Source organism: Panthera uncia, chromosome C2 (genome assembly GCF_023721935.1).
Source record: "Panthera uncia isolate 11264 chromosome C2, Puncia_PCG_1.0, whole genome shotgun sequence".
Lineage (NCBI taxonomy): Eukaryota > Metazoa > Chordata > Mammalia > Carnivora > Felidae > Panthera > Panthera uncia.
This window is the reverse complement of record NC_064810.1, coordinates 47,578,798-47,596,744: the sequence shown is the minus strand read 5'-3', so window position 1 is coordinate 47,596,744 and position 17,947 is coordinate 47,578,798. Positions and strand designations below refer to the sequence as shown.

At 36.8% G+C, this 17,947-nt stretch overlaps 1 protein-coding gene across 1 annotated transcript in view; it reads left to right on the top strand.

The window, feature by feature from the left end:
• Positions 1–17,947, top strand: part of ABI3BP (ABI family member 3 binding protein) — a 273,089-nt gene that overhangs the window by 205,129 nt on the left and 50,013 nt on the right. The window contains exons 50-55 of the mRNA XM_049628087.1: positions 3,304–3,363; positions 3,961–4,008; positions 4,890–4,970; positions 7,096–7,173; positions 12,402–12,467; positions 14,152–14,226. Coding sequence (XP_049484044.1) covers positions 3,304–3,363; positions 3,961–4,008; positions 4,890–4,970; positions 7,096–7,173; positions 12,402–12,467; positions 14,152–14,226 — 408 coding nt within the window. The remainder of the gene's footprint in view (positions 1–3,303; positions 3,364–3,960; positions 4,009–4,889; positions 4,971–7,095; positions 7,174–12,401; positions 12,468–14,151; positions 14,227–17,947) is intronic.

Here is a 17,947-nt window from a genome sequence, read left to right as displayed (position 1 = left end):
CAGTTACCAGATTTTAGATAGGCAAAAACAGAACGTATACCAAATACATGAATATGTCTCCAGTAAGAAGTATGAATAAAAGTGAATAAAAACTATAATGACCCTTAGGTCAGGTCCAGTCAGGGTTTGCTGTCTAATTAGTTGAGAAAAAAACTTAAAGTTTTCAGAGCATGCAGACTTCAGAGCTACGGATAGAGCATCGTGGATCCATGGTTGCAGGAGATCAGTGAAGTGGAAGCCAGACCACAGCAGATGAAGATACAATCGAGAGACCAGGAAGCAGAGGAAGATAAAGTTTTTTGAATATAGGAATGAGAGCAAAGGAAGGATGGATTGAAGGGGAAGCCATATCAAGGAAATGATTAGTGTTTTTAGGGTGTTGGAGCATTTGGACTGCTTAGCAGGTGAAGAGGGAGGAAATCATGGATCAACGGAAATATGGACTAATGGAGAAGCATGTAAGATAATAGAAATAATGGAAGGTAAAAGGCCCTACAAGAGAGGATGGCCTAGTGGCACAGGTGAGCTCACAAAGTGGCCTTCAAACTGGTGGGAGATCTGCTTCCTCCAAGATGGGACCTAAGGGTATAAGGTTAGGATAAAGGAACAGAGAATCTGGAGGTGAAAATGGTGGATAGTCCGCATGTTACTTTTCTAAGTCAGTCTCTTTGTAGCTTACGGCAGGAGTAAACCTCATTGAAGATTTCATATTCCACCACGTTTATTGGAGAATAAGAGATTAATTCTCTCAACTACTCTAGTGAAACATTCATGTACATTCATTTACATTTGTCCATATTAGACACTTCCATTCATAATTGCCTTAGTTGAATTTTTCTTTGGATTGGTGCACTTTATTCAAAAAGACAGTTAATATAGTTGGTTAGTTAATAAAAATGGTAAGTTGGTTGATATGATGGAGTCTAAACTATAATAGTATTATATATTACATATATTTATTATACAAATATTCTTATAAGGAAATCAAAACTGTCTTCTCATATAAATTGTCATTATTTACACTAAGTTTCTGCCTGCATGGAAGATTCAGATTTTAGGAATCAGGCTTTTGTTCAATTTAATATATGGGGGAATGCCACATAGGGAAAAAGAAAAAAAAAGAAGCTTCATTTCTTGGAGCTGCAGTTGACCAAGAGAATGATTCATATCCCTTTCCTGAGAATATTTCTATTTCTTTCCTTTCCACTGATTTCACCTGCTTTAGAAAGTCTGCAGTGACAGTTTATTAAATCATCACTTCATGTTAAAAAGTGCCAATTGCAGCAGCAGGAATCCACATTACCCCCACCTACATTCCTCAGTAAATGAAAACAGGCAGCGAGTAATGTATTTACAGTACAGTGGATTTATTGGTAGCACATTTCTTCTCAGCCTCTACTTTCCTTAATCCTGGGTCCTCTCTATACTTTAGAACTGTAGCCAATTAGGGTATTTATAAACTACAGGCTACAGGCTGTTTCGTATGGCCATGATCTTCACAGAGCCAAATCAGTCTTTCACTCACCAGATAAACATTTAGATTTACAACTGGAAATTTCTCATATTTTACCATTCGAATCCCCAAAAGTACTACACAGCAAAGGTCAAATGTTCACTATTGTAAGTTTTCTCTATTTTTGTTGACCAGTAATATTTATGAGTTTTTTCTTTAAAAAAAATTCAGGCATGCCTGGGTGGCTCAGTCCGTTAAATGTCTGATTTAGGCTCAGGTCATGATCTCACAGATCTCACATCTCACATGGATTTGAGCCCCGCATCGGGCTCTGCGCTGACAGCTTGGAGCCTGGAGACTGCTTCGATTCTGTGTCTTTCTCTCTGCCCCTCCCTTGTGTGTATTCTCTCTCTCAAAAAATAAATGAGTAAACATTAAAAAGTTTTTAATTCAGATTTTCAAGTTCCTGTGGATGTTACCTTTTAGCTCATAAAGTTTCTAATTGAGTCAAGATTCTACTCAATGTACCAACTTCCACAACTATAACTTCATTGGAACTTAGTGGCCTAGAGTAAGAACAAATGTGATATTTAAGTTAAATATGATCCCACATAGCAGTTAAGAGAGAGTGTCTGTAACCTAGTATAACCTTTTTCCACACTAATGGTAAAGTGGTGCTTGGCCACCTCATGGTGCAAAAGTTTTCCTCGGCTTTCCTGCGGTAGAATTTTAGCCTGAATTCTAATTTTTTCCCCAGCATCATTTAAGATGCAAGGAAATTACAATGTCTACCAAAGGGACCCTGATACTTACCAGATGTTCAGTGTAGTATGAAAACCTTTCAGCAAGATAGTAGGGCTGAGAAGGATGTCTTTGTGGGGAAACTGAGCCAAAGAAGAACTTTACCTTGATCTCGGAAAGAGTGTATATATAAATCTGGTGCTAAAAATAAACAAATCACCTTCGTATTTTCCTCAGTGAGAATTAAGGTATCAAATTCCCAGCCTACTGTTTTATTTTGCCAAAATAGAACTGGGCACAGATGTTAAAAATGTACTGGGTAAAAGGGACCGACTCTAAGTAGGTCTCTTTTAACTGACATTTTTGTCTTTAGTTGTCATTCTCTTGTCTGTCAGGAGACCTTGAAACCTAATATACTGGAAGCCACATCACTAAGAATGACAGAAATGGCAATGTTTATCTAGCATTTACTACGTAACAAGTATTCTCCTAAACTTTACATGTAGTATCTTCTAACGAGAGGCGTTTTCCTCTTGCTCCATTTTCTCCTGGTAATAACTGTCACTGCCTTTCAGAATAAAACTTTGTTCTCCTCTTAGAATTTGTCTTTCCTGCTATCTCCCCTAATTTGTAGGCCATTTATGCCTACGTTATTAATGTATTTGCTGTTGCTCTCGGGAATTTTAGCATGAATATCAAATGGCAGCTAAACACTTCAAGCAAAAACTGGCTTTCTGGTTTTCTTTTTAAGATTTTATTTTTAAGTAATAAAATCTACACCCACCGAACCTACAACCATGAGATCAAGAGTCACATGCTCTACCAACTGAACCACCTTTTTTTGTTTAATGACATTGTTTCCTCTTTTCTTTTTTCCAAGAGAGGCTTCATGATCAACTGTGACCAATTTTAACTACCACCAGAACCTTCTCCATACAAGTGACTTTTTCCACCTTGAAAAAAGCATTCATGTTCTTGGAATTACTCTTTAGCCATTGTGAAAATGCCTTTGCTTTATTCATGTTTTCCAGGACGTTGTATTTGCGGGTTTAGCTTCACTCCAGATGTGAAACTTAAAGTACAGTGTTTTATAATCTTTTTTCTTTCAGTTCCGAGAGATGTGGTCCTTCCCCCTAAACCAGACCCTGAAGTCTCTCAGCGTGAACCTGGTAAATAAATTACTTTATTTCCCCAGCTTGGAAGCATGGTTTTCAAAAAGAAAAATGTTCTTGAGGCAAATATATATTTAATGATTGTGATGTGGAACAAGGTTGGAGAAAATTATAGATATAAAATGTGTAATTTTTTTGTGAAGATTTAATCTTACAAATTGCTTGAATTTTTTTCTCTGATTAACATGAGGGAACAGTATATAATTAGTTTACTTTCCCTGGAAGTGTTTCCATTGAAAAGGAGATCATGCTAAAATTATAAGACATATGTATTAACTGAGCCAACCATTTTTTTTTACTTTCTTTCAAAATGGAAATATAACTCCATTCCAACTGTGGGTGTAATGTAAGTCAAAAATGTGCATGCCTACTCAAAAATTTTCTTCAGAGTCATAGTGAATGAGATCTTTAAAGTGTTAGCTAAACTAAGCTTCCTAAGTAGCATCTAATATGTAGAATTTTCTCATATTTATTGTATTTCTTTGAGAATGTTTAAATGTTCAAATGGAAGCATATAGAAACACAGAAACGATGTTTACTTCACCAGGTAGTAAATTCTCATAAATATATTTCCTCGGTTTGCTTTTGGCCTAGTTCTGCAACCTGTTACCTTTAGAATTGATCCACCAGAGACAACAATAGGTAATGGTTTCCCCCTATCAACCAACTCTAATTGTTTGCTTTGCTACAGTCTAATTGCAGGTCTTGCTCAACTTATCATATTGAACATCCTCTCTTCTTAATCCATTTCATCATCTCATTGTCATCTCATCATCATACTCCTACTCTTTCCAAAATAGAAAAGCAACGATTTCACTGTTGTGAAGGCTTTGTTCTGAAGACCAACCTAAGACAGCTTATTACTGAGTTCTTCTTCACCTACCTCATTTATTTCCATGTTCAGAATGATTCCACGTGCTCATGCCCATCCAGTTAACATTTTCAGCACTTTTGGTGGTTCTCAGCTGTAGTGTTACAACACACTAGCATGACCAGTTATGAAAAGTTCTTGCAAGTAATTACTGTTAATATCTGTAAAAATACTGAAATTTGCCAATGGTCTGTTTTTAAAAATAAACTTGAGGAGACTCAATATGAGACACCACTACAATAATGAATATTTCCACTCATTTTGTAATCCTGTATGTTCTCTAGGATGGGGGGGGTGGGGGAGAGAGAGACAGAGAGAGAGCGTGCGAGTGCAAGTATGCACCACAGCTGACAGACCAAGATTGTTTCTTACTCATATCCCATCTTAACCAGGGGTGGTCATGGAATGTGCCAGACACTGAATGTTATTTCTTATCTATCCTGGTGGTGGAAAAAAGCAGTTGAGAACCATTATTCTTATATTCCACAGTCATTTTTGTGAAGGTTCTGTGTACACCTAACTTTATTCTTCATGATCCACCTAATGTCTTCCTTTTTCCGCTTCAAACGAAGGAATCTTGTGTAATATCATTCTGGCTTGGTGCTGGATTTTGCATCTCAAGATTGATACCGCTCATACTTTTCTTTTCCAGCTCCTTTAGAGACACGAGGCAGCCCTTTTATACCTATGATCTCACCAAGTACTAGTCAGGAGGAACTGCGAAGCACTCTGGGTAAGTTTTGATTTCATATTTCAGTCCAATGAGGATCTACTTTTTAGGGATTTCCCTTGAAGTAGCCGTATGTACCTTGTGTTGATGGGTTGTTTCCAAACAATAGAGGGTCTTTTTCTACCATTATAAAAAATAGCCATTTCACTTGATTCTTTTACATTAATTGTATTCTGTCCTTTTAATAGTTATGTTGGTTTTCAATAGAAAATGAGAATATTTTAAAATATCGTGATAAAATTTTAATTGTTCTAAAAAGAATGTTCCCAAAATGTATCAATTCTATACTTTTTGGTTGCTTTTCCATATTCAAAGCTGCCTTTGGAAAGAAGAATTTCATCTAGTATTTACAGAATATTTTATGGGTGCTAAGTGAAATGCTAAGCAACCAGAATTCCAAAAAAGAAACTGTGTTGAGAGTGAATCCTTATCCTAGCGAGTTCAGCATCTAAGAATACGAAGGATTTAGTGATGGTAGTACTTCCTCCATACCACCCAGTGGGTTACGTGTACGTTTTAATTTCAATCACATAACACTTGTGAGGTAGGTTCTATTATTTGCCCCATTTTACACATTAGAAAATTGAGGCATAGAGAGATTTAAAAAATTGGCCAAGTCACACAGCTAATGTCAAAGCTGGATTGGAACCCACATATCAGTCACCAGAGCTCCTGAGATTCACCCCAGTATTGTTCAAAAAATGAGTGTGACAGAGAAATGAGCAACATGCTAAACAAACAAACCACCAGGCATATTAGGGGAGGCTTCACAGAGGAGGTGAAACTTACCTCCTGGATTTTCAAGTTGGGGTGAGAGTTGAAGTTAAAGATGTGAAAGGTCCTTTCAGGTTAAAGACCGATGGGACAGAGGCAGCGGCAAAAATGATAGTCAGGCTAATCTTACGGACATGTGAGTCACCTCGAGAAAACAAGGAAGGATAGAAGCAACAGGAAGGTTGGTGGGGATGAGTGGGCCATGTTTTTAAGGAGTTCAGCACCAATGTATTCATTGAATGGGAAACCCCAGTTTGCTTGACCCCCAACTGAAAATAAATCAGAAACCAAGTGTTCACACTTTGTTTTTGCTGGTTCTTCTGCCCTGCCCACACTGCATACCATGTGGCTGTGTTTAAATCACTGGCCTTATTTTCTTCCCTTTGTCCCTTTTCAAATAAACCTATCTTTTGTGTGTGTCTACTGAGATGAAATTACTGATCACATTTCAAAATGAAATCATTTTTGAAGGAAAAAAAGTGAAACCTGAGCAAATACACCCTAATTTCCAAATACCCATTTATTCTAGCCATGGCCTTCAAAGTGAACATCACCCATGATGGCAAAGCCAAAAGTACTCTTCGAGAACCCCTGCTTGATATACTAATTATCTAACTTCTACTCCCTATTTGTTTAAGTGTGTCTTGGTTTATTGAAGCAGGAACCATCACCTGCCAACTCACAAGTATCTCTGCTATGAGCAAAATCCAGATTACAAAGCAGGGCAGAAAAAAAGATGACTGTATATTGTATGTACCAAGTATTTCCTTGGATACAGTTCATGGCAAAGTGGACGATGTAAATTGCTATGTCTACATGATGCTGTGATGACTTCAAAACATTATGGGAGTAGAAGTATTGCAATTTTTTTTATTTTGTCAGAAGAAATGTGTCTATGTCAATAAACAAACTTTGATTCTCACATGACATTAGTAGATGAATGTTTATTCTTACATGGCATGAATGCACCTCTTTTCATAAGATGTATTTCTTTTCCAGCTCACATAAATAGTTGATGGGATAGAGAGGAGGCATGAAGGCAACAATAGATAAAAGCAGTTAATAGACACAATTCAAGAACAGCCATGTCCAGGATCATGAAACAATAATCGTGAACTAAAAGCTTTTGGAAATCCTTATAATAATTGTTAAAACAATAGTGCAAGAAGATAGTAAATAGAATAAATGAGTTACTAAAATGTACCTTTAACCTTGAAATATTATGATGACTGGGCATACTTATAAATGCAATTTCCTCTTTACCATTGCATGGGGTGGAAATAAGTGTGGGTTTTTTGACAAGTTCATAATGATAATTATTTAAAGTCAGCCACCTTGCTCTGTTTGTCCCCAGCAGAAATAGAACAGTCCACCCAAGAATTCTTTACAACTAAGATTCCACCAACAACTGAATTGACAAGGACAACTCAGGGTAATGCTATTTCCCCATTTCTGTGTAGTAAACTTTTCTTTTTCATTTTTAATCAGGAAAGAAATTTTCTTTTCAAAATGTCAATTTTCACCACAGTGAATTAGTTTTCTTCATTTCGTAGGTGCAGGACATCAGCCAAATATGAATATTGATACGTACTTCACTTGAATGTAGGGAAGACAGTTTCTTTAGTTAGAACTTTGCTTTTGAATGTATGGTTGACAACTTGATGCTGATAACTAAGTATGAAAATACCCTTTTTTCTTTGCTTATCTTCATTTGCTTTTTTTTCACATCTGATAAAATTTTTTATTACCTTTTTTTTCTTTCCCATTCTTTTCTTTCTCCTCCTCTTCCTCCCCATCTTGCTTCCCCGTCCTCCTTTCTCACTCTCTCTTCATCTTCCTCTGTCCTCTCTCTTCCACTTGATAAGCACGTTGATATTGCAGCCTGAGGAAGGAAACTAGTAGTGAAAAAAATCATTTTGTTAAGATGACTTCGTATTTTGGTTACCTGGGTGGCTCAGTTAACTGAGAGTCTGATTCTTGATTTTGGCTCAGGTCATGATCCCAGGGTCATGGGTTTGAGCCCCACATTGGGCTCTGTGCTGAGCATGGAACCTGCTTAAGATTCTCTCTCTCCTTCTACCCCTCTTCTTTACGTGCTCTCTCTCTCTCCCTCTCTCTCTCAAAGAAAATGACTTAATATTTAAATATCTAGGGAAGGTTTGGGGGAGATTTCCTTCTTTTATTTCTTCCTTCCAACTTTTTGGGAAGTGTTACCTACACAAAGCCCTATCTCATCTTCATGCTCTCAGAAACTTTGCCTTTTTTTATTTTTCTATGTTACTTAGGTTATAAACAGTTGTGGATTTCTTACATTTTTGTGGTTTCTTTTATTTTTGTTCTGAATGATCCCTTTTGCTCATCTCTACCTCTTTTATATGGTAGGAATCCCCAAAAAACAAAAAAAAGTAAACTTATTTTACTTATTGTCAGTTATAATTTGTGAACAAAATGTGGAGGAAGAAGTTTGAAATTATAGATAATGATGATGAAAAGAAATCTAATTTAAAGATATTTCATAAGTAGAGCAGTACTTATTCTAAATAAACATGACTAGGGCACCTATGGCTGAGGATAGTTTTTGTAAAATTTCTCAATCTTTTTCTACTTGTTTGGTTTCATTTTTTGTTATGTTTTTAATATTTATTATTTACCTTATTATCTTTATATTAACTTTTTTTAAAATGCTTATTTTTAAAAAATTTTTTAATATTTATTTATTTTTGAAAGAGAGAGAGACAGAGACAGAGTCACAGCACTAGTGGGGGAGGGGCAGAGAGAGAGGGAAACAAAATCCAAAGCAGGCTCTGGGCTCCGAGCTGTCAGCACAGAGCCTGGATTCAGGGCTCAAACCCACAAACCCGGAGATCATGACCTGAACTGACGTCAGATGCTTAACTGACTGAGCCACCCAGATGCCCCAAAATGTTTGTTTATTTTTGAGACAGAGAAGTTAAAGAGGGAGGGAAGCAAGCCATAAGAGACTCTTAAAAACTGAGAATAAACTGAGGGTTGATGGGGAGTGGGAAGGAGGGGAAAGTGGGTGATGGGCATTGAGGGATGAGCACTGGGTATTGTATGGAAACCAATTTGACAATAAATTTCATATTAAAAAAATAAAATAGAGAGATCATGGGCAGGGGCAGAGAGAGAGGGGAGGATAGAGGATCTGAAGTGGAGAGCCCGCTGCAGGGCTCGAACCCACAAATCTGAGATCATGACCTAAACTGAAGGCAGACGCTTAACAGACTGAACCATCCAGGTGCCTGCTGTATTTAACTTTTTATTTATTTATAATCCACACAGAAGAAACCTAACATAACACTAGCCCTCCCACATCCTCTTTACCAGCTTCAACCACTAATAGTAGATGGTCAATCACATTACATCCATAATGTGCCCTCATTTTTTTATGTTTTTGCTTAATAGAAGCAATTAGTGTCTTACTTAATAGAAGATAGGTGGATTCTCATGATGAAACACATTGTTTTTGTAGCAAAATATGTAAATATTTATAATAAGAAGCATAAAAAAGACTAATTCAGTTCAGGTGGTGCTGCAAAATGAAAAAAAGGCTTCAGCTTTTTAGAACTTTAAAAATTTCAGAATTGAGGATACAAGATTATAGGCCTGTTGTTTTTTTTTTTTCCTTGCTTTGCTTTTTCTTACTTTAATGGGAATATCAATATTATGTCACCATTACTAGTGAGTGTGGAATTTTAATCAAATTCTTTCTAGAACATGGTTTTATTAGATAGGAGTTTCATAGTTGATGGGGGTATATGCAGAATCTGATATCATTATATGAAATGTCTTAACATACTTACACAATGAAAACAATCTATTTAATTGTTTTCTTATGTTCTAAGGATCATTAGCTTGAACCTTAACTGTGCTGCCCTGGGATTCATATTTTTCTAAGCTTGCGCCAAGGATCTTATGGTGAGCTCACCAGGGATTTGCTGATATGAGGCAACAAAGAACCTCCTGGGAAAGAACTCATCTTAAGGATGAGAGTAGCATGCACAAGCCCAATAGCCCCGTGTTACCGAAAGGGTCCACTTTCACAAAGGCATGATGTGTGTCACTAGGAGCCCCCTCATAAAACCCTCATAAGTGTGTGCCTGGGCTTTGTAGAAGAGGAAGTCAGCTGTTTTCTTACTGTTACATTGCGTTGTGTTTCTAACGTTAGGCATTAGGAGCATAAGATAGCACACGACAATTTGAGAGAGGTGCTATAGGGGTGAAATTAGTCCTCTTATTTTCACATTCTCCCCATGCATGTACCATGACCCACGTGGCTCTTTGATTTCCAAGACCTCCACGATGGGGTCCAGGTCCTCCACAGAAACTTTGTGCCTAAAACCCACAACACGAGCCTGCTCGTAGAATTTCCAACACCTTTTCTCTCTGACACCTTTGCTCCTTTGCCTACTGAGACAATTCCCTGCAGCACCCTATAATCAAAACCCTAAAACTCTCAAGTGTTTTGTTTTTGTTTTTGTTTTTATTTTTTTGCCTTTCTCAAACTGTAATAGGAACCCCCTTGGCCAGAGGGACACTGTGTTTATTTTACTTATTTCAACTCCCTTATCCCTGCCCACCCAGGGAAAGTTATATCTTACTTACCCTCTCCCTGTGCTGGGCAGAACATGAGTCCTTACAGGCAATCTTTTAAAATTATTTCTATTATTGGGGCGCCTGGGTGGCGCAGGCGGTTAAGCGTCCGACTTCAGCCAGGTCACGATCTCGCGGTCCGTGAGTTCGAGCCCCGCATCAGGCTCTGGGCTGATGGCTCGGAGCCTGGAGCCTGTTTCCGATTCTGTGTCTCCCTCTCTCTCTGCCCCTCCCCCGATCATGCTCTGTCTCTCTCTGTCCCAAAAATAAATAAAAAACGTTGAAAAAAATTTAAAAAAATAAAAAAATAAAATTATTTCTATTATTAGTCATTAAAAACTATGTGGAGATATGTTCACAAAGCTCCTTTGTCTTTTTTTTTTTTTCAGTTCAAAATTAAAACCCTAGAGTAGTTTTCTCAAGGTCTTGTGTTATTTGGTGATGAGCTACATGAGTAACTTACAGTCTAAATTCAAGTTATATTCCAACTCTTGCATAAAAAATTCTGTCTAGATTTAAGTAAAGATTGTGAGGAAAAAAATAAAGCAAAAATTCTGATCTTATGGCTTTGAAATACTAAGTGTCGTGCTGATTATTTCTGTGTTCTGCTTTATGTCCCTTTCCTGTGTAACATTTTAAAATTCATCTTTGTTCTAGAATGAGACTAATAAGAACCGTGATCCTTGTATTTCTTTAAGCTAAAAACAATCTAACATTGAATAAATTAACATGAAAAAAACTGAAATATATTAAATTCACAGGAATCCTACCACTAGCAATGAAAATTTTGAAGCATAACATTTACAAATCATCATTACACACTTCAGAGTGTAACGAGAATTTTTTATAACATCAGTGCCTCTCTTCACTCTAGTTGCTACACTTTGAAAGGCCCACACTAAACCTACAGAGAATTTCAATATGCGTCTGCTATTTTTGGCCTGAAGTACGGCAAAATTCTGCTCATCAGTCTTCACATTGGAAGCTCGTAAACGAGCTATAGTATAATCTGTTTCGCAGGTGTATTTTTTTAACTTGACAGGCAAGGATTTACTGATTTATGATTATATAAATACCCACTCAAGATGTGAACAAAATCATCAAAACAATGTAATCTACTTACATAGTTTGAAAGAAAAATTTTTTCCAGTCTTAGCTAAAGCATTACCAAGAGAGTTGGTGGTAAGGAGGCAGTGTGGTATGTCAGGGGGGCAGAGGACGGAACGGAAAGATGGAGGAAGTCCAGGATGAAAGCATACTTTAAAATCTTAGGAAGCAAAAGTATTTCAGCTGAGTTTCTCATGAATTTGCCTGCTTACAATGGCCAATCATTTTTTAACTTTATTCAGCAAGTAGGAGTCTTCACTGTGCCAGATCCTGAATAACAGGAGCAGAAAATGACAAGGCAGTGTATTGATCCCAGAGCTTGTTCGAGTTCTTGCTCCTTGCTCACCCTGTCTTGACAGGCAGGGTACCAGAGGTCATTTTTCCCATTCCTAAAACTTTAGTGGTTGGCACTAAGTGAGTATTCATTCCAGGGTTCATGAGCTAAGACAGTATGATAGAGACCACATGTTCCTATTCTTCTAACGTACCTAAAAGTATATACTGTTTTTACCTTGGAAATTGCCTGTCTTCTTTGGCCAAATAATGTTCCATTATGACTTTCGAATTGAGAGATGTAGATGGATGGATGGACGGACAAAAGGATGGATGGGTGGATGGATGGATGGATGGAAGGTTTATGTTAACCATGTTAAGCAACCATTGGGTAAGATAAGTGCCCTTGAGAAACATGGACGAAATGAAGACTAATCCTTAACACACATTGCAAATGACCTACCTTACTTGCTGTGTGCCTTTATTTCCAGTCATGATTATCTTGTTTTATTTTTCTTTAACAGCTATGCTGTAAATGCATAATTGCAGGTTTCAAAACATCCTTTCTACTCCATGCAAAGTGCATGAATTGTTGGTCCCTAAGATGCTAAATCTCCATTTAATGGAATGTTGGTTATTAAATATGAAACCTTTCCTCTGTTTCAGCCCCACACAGATTATACACTACTCCTGTGAGGCCCAGAACATCTGACAAAGCACACATCAGACCCGGTAAGTTGTTTCTCTTTTTGGAGACCTAAATAATCAGCACACCTGAGAAGGTATCAAATGTATAGAAACAGCAACATACACCAAAGGAGGGATATATATATACTTAAATGGCAATAACAGATGTACAGAAATTCAGATCTTTGTGGATAAGTAGAGAGGTAATGATCACTTCCATGGAAGTGATACAATGTGACTAAGGTTTTTAAGGATGACCAGATATAAAGACTCCTGTGGAACTTTATCAGTATAGGAATGTTTTTAGAACAGTATTTGTGGGTAAATCTCACACATAGTCCTTCAGTTTTCCATGGCAATTACAGAAATAACATTAGAGTTAGCTATTCAGATACACTAGCTCTCAAATGTTATTTAAGAAGAGATGGTCTCTTCCAGTATAAAAGACCCTTGTTCTGGGAGAATATTTTTACTTGATTCCTTCAGGCGATAAAACACACACACATTTTATAGGTTGTATACAGTAAAAATGATAAACATTAGAAAATACATTTACTGAATTCTCCAAAAGCTCTAGGCTCTCCCTCACTGGAGCTTGTTAATGAAAAGGTAACTTAGGAAGGTTGATCTGGTTCATGTAAATTGCTCCTGTGCTAAAGCACAAATTGGACCAAAGACACTATTATGTACCCGTTGGTTGCTGCAATTCTAAGTCTTCCTAAAGTTCTAAATGGTGAAGCTGGCTTATAAATTAATATTCTTGGTGAACATCTCCCCAGGTATGTGGGAGAAGGAACAATAATTCTTCTTATCCTTTGGTTTATGGAGATTTCATGCTTTTTTTGCAGTAATATTCCAATACCTAAAGGTAATTAGGCACAGACATCTTTTATAAACAAGTGTATCTCCATGTGCCCTCTATATCATGATAGCTGTTGAGAGCTTAATGTGTGACTGGTTATATTAAAGGTTTCTACAAAATAATGAAACAGTAACAATAGCTAACATTGACTGAGGGGTTGTCATATGTCTGATGTGGGGTACAGTTGAGGAAGCCAAGGCATGAGAAGAGCTAGGAAGTAGATTTTAAGGTAAACAACCTGGTTCCAGAACTTGCTCTCTCAATCACAATACACTTAGTGCTTTTCCTTGAAGTGTCTTCCAAACAGACAGGTGATCTCTAAAAGTGTTGGTAATACTCTGGCTCTCCATGGAGCAGGAGAGAAATGAAAATGGTTTCATCATGCTCTGTGTTCAACCATGGACTTATGCCAGGTTAAGAGGGGACATTTGTACCTAGAGACCCCTGTAGAAGAACCACCAACTTATGAATTATAAATTAAGGCCTTGGCACATAAAAACACTTCAGGTTTGGTTTTTCATTGGGTGTAGTAGTCTCAATCTTTTTTCAGTTCTGTTTTGGAATGTATCTAGTGCTTATAAATGAAGTGAGGGATTTCCCATTTAGACATATAAATTCCCTTGCCAGTTACTTCTTCAAGCCCAGTGATCACCTCAGAGTACAAACTCAAGTCTCTAGTCCCAAATTCAAATCTATTATTTTTAAACCAGAATTGTGGTTTCCATATTCTGAACAATATGTGTGGTAAGTCACAATTTTTCCATTGCTTAGTTAAATGATTTCCAATTCTCCAGGAACTTTTGCTTTCCTTAACTACAAAGTTTTAAAAAGAAAATATCTGACCTTTTTATTCCCATTTTATTGTAGTTCTGAATAAGACAACTACAAGACCTAGTAGACTCAAACCCAGTGGGACGCCCAAAGGAAATGGAATGGGAGCTGGTAATGATCACAAATTTATTTCCTTTTGATCCTCTCTAAACTACAAATGTTTCATTCAAAATTTATACTTTTGTTGAATTCACACTTCAAATTTCTTCTTTTACCAATCTTGGAAGTTCTTAATGTAACTGGAATTGGAAATTGCACATCTTTCCAAAATCAAAATTTCCAATGTCTCTGAAAACATGGAAAAAGAATTTTTCTTTTCTAAACTCAGCTCACTAAATCAGCTACCATATATAGTCTTAATCCTTGAAAAGATCCTGATTAAATAGTATCATATGTATCACTGAATGAAAATATCAAAATAGCTGTTTTCCCTAATTTCAAAAACACTATCCATGCATAGGCTTGGCCTTTCAGACTATAATCACTTGGCTTTTAAGTTTGTAATTTCACAAGTACCATTACAATTTGGTTTTTTTTTTTGCATTTGTTGGTAATCTGGAACATGACATTCTAACAAGAGGAGCTAAGACTCAGAGTAAAGTTTCCAAATCATTCAGTTTAATTCAGGAATTAAGTGACATTGCCCTAATCCAGCCAGATTTGTGGGGAGTTGAAATTATACAGATAACTAAGAAAATGATGTGATAAAAGTTCAAACACCCAACTCATTAAATAGATAAATAGTAGTTATTAGATGCCCTCATATGAGATTGCATCATTTCCTTGCAATATTGCAATATTTTTTAATAGTACAAATCATATACTTATGCAAAAGAGCATGGAAATTAGAATTGATTTAGTGCATATATATTTAATCCATGATGATTCCCTAATGAGAGAGAGATATAAATAATACCTAATGATATTTGGTCTAAAAATCATTTAGATTTGTTGTACAGTGTTTTTTGTTTTTGGTTTTGGGTGGATTTTGTTTTGTTTTTGTCCTAGGTTATTACAGTGTGTGAAGTTCTAGGAATCCACACTTTCCTTCAAATTAATTAATGAGGCAATTACTATAAACCCCTGACTCATGAAAAGCAAGAAAGCATTTCATTATCTATTTGTGCTCAGCTGTTCCTTTTATTATTCCCAACTGTGGGTTTAGGCAATGCATAGTTTCTCAGACTGATATAAACAGTCTGGCTCTTAACAGAGCCACCTTGTTAATAGTCAAAGCAATTCCCTGGAGTTTGTCTAAGCAAAAATAGAAACATTTCTGTCAACAAAGCAAGTGAAAAAACAGTACCTATGATCAAACATGAAAGTCATTAACCTTCAGTGTAATCAAGCATTGATTCTCACTAGGAGAATGCTAATTGTCTTTCAGAAAGAAAACAGCATTATTACAAGTTTATCTGCAATACAAACATTTTTTTCTAGACCCCCTTGTAACACAAATTGACATCCCTTCCCCTTTTGTGTAGATGAAATCAACTCTGTAGTATTACTCATCTAGCTAAACTGTGGAAGGATGATCTCTAAGCAGAGCTTCTGCATTTTAATTAGTTAGTTGCTAGTAGAAATGGGCTGGTGAGCACAGGTAGACAAAGGTGAGTTCAGTTTCTGCTTCCCTTGTTCTACGTCCGCCCCCAACTAAAATGCATCGCACATGTTCTATGCTCTATGCTCTATTACCTATTGAGATTCCCCTTCAGGGGAGGACCTACTGCCCATCTGCAAGGGATGAGGTCAGCAGACAGCATCCCCTTTCAGTTCCTTCAGGATCCGCCTCTGCTAAGAGAGCCTTGATTAAAGGTCTGGGAGTGATACATCCCCAAATCTACTACATTATCACATAACCAAATGATGCTTGCCTCAGGAATGCAAGGTTGGCTCAACATTCAAAGAAATTTAATTCACCACATTAACAGAGAAAAGGAGAAAAATCATACAATCACCTCAGTAAATACAAAAAAAAAGCAACCATTAGATAAAATTCAAAATCCATTCATGATGAAAATTTTCAGAAAACAAGGAATAGAAGAAATTTTTCTCACTAAGGAGCATCTGTGAAAAACCTACAACTGACATCATATTTAACAGTGGTCTGAATGTTTTTCTCCTAACATCAAGAACACAAGGATTCCTACTTTTACCACTTATGCTGAAAACAGTAGTGGAGTATTCAGCCAGTGCAATGAGGCAAAAAGGAAAGTAAAATGGTAGAAAAAATTGAAAATCACAGATAACATGTAGGATATTATGAAAGGAAAATTTAATAGCTTTCAGACTATTTGCTTAGGGAATAAGGTTTTTAAAAACTGGTGAGAAAAAGAATTTTTTGAAATCTATTCATTCCAGGTTATTGACTTAAATGTGTCCCCCTCACTTTGACTCTGCATAGTTTCATTCTGGCTTGTTTACCAGAAATGCAGGTATTTACATTAAGTTTATTTTCTTCTCTGACCCCAATCCCATGATCTCACCTACATTCACTTCTAGCTTCTGTTGAGTCTTAATGAGACTTAATTTCTACACCAACTGATTCTTAATCAACTTTGACATCTTGTCCAGAATATTTCTTTATTATTCATCCACGTTACATACATTTTCCTGTAGTTTTTCTGTCTAAAGTTTTCAGCCCAGATATTTTACATTAAAAAGAAAAATCATTTGATAAAGGAAGTGTGTAGGATTTATAGGATACACTCTTCATGGTCTTAGGCCACTTAAGACTGTGCCCTTGGAAGACTAAGAAAGAAACATTCTGAGGCCTCAAAACTATGGACCTTTGATTATTTAGGCCTCTACAAAAAATCTTGCAATGATTCCATAAACTCCAGGAAAGCCCAAGTTTCTTATTTCATAACATCATTGCAGATATTTACCCAGCTTTATATGAATTTCTGAGCTATATTTGTAAATATTTCTCCACCTCGAGTCTCAAAGTAGGCTACAAAGGTTGAGGTTGTTGGTAGGTTATTTATCCCAGGACTCTGCTTTTACAAGCTTTCCAGAGATGTGTTTCAGTTTCACTGATACGTTCTAAAAAGTATAGCCAATTTCAGCTCTAGACTGCAGAGATGTAATAAGCATGCACTAGGCTAGATCATAAAGACGATAGTCCCACAAGCCAAATCTGGCTCACTGCCGTGTTGAAACAGCATGCTTTCCTAACAGAATGGTAGAGTTGAACAATTGTGGCAGAGACCGTATGGCCCACAAATCTGAAAATGGTTATTGCATGTCCAGCACAGAGTAGGCTAACTTCTTTTATCAAGGGTCAATCTTCAACTTTCTCCTTGTAGCAAGAAGTCACTGAGCTGTACAGATATACTTTCATCCAACCAACATTTATTGAAGGCCCATTATGTTTCAGGCAAAATGTAATCTGGAAACTACCTTGACACATGTGGTTTAGCAGCTATGTTAAATACTTGAACCTGAGACTCCTTTCTCTGCCTCCTAATGAGGAATCCACACTTGACTGCCCCCACACTGAGTGTGCTTGACAACCAGAAACCAGACTCCTCTGAGATGAGGAATGTGTTTTTCTGGGCTGTGGCTAAATCTTCCAGTCTGCTGGCTCATCACTCCTGGCTTTTTAGCAAGGTGCTAAGATTTGGAGACAAAGGCACAGAGACCAATCATGCATAAATACCACCTCTTTTTGGTCACCAGGAATAGTGCCTAAAACATTTGGAAATGGATTTTCAGTTTACTGTGTTTGTTTGCAACGTTTTTGTTACCATGGTTAAAAACACGCAAACCATTACTTCATTTTTGACAATAAATTGCTAAGGGGTGAACTATGTAAATCCAGAGATTTTTG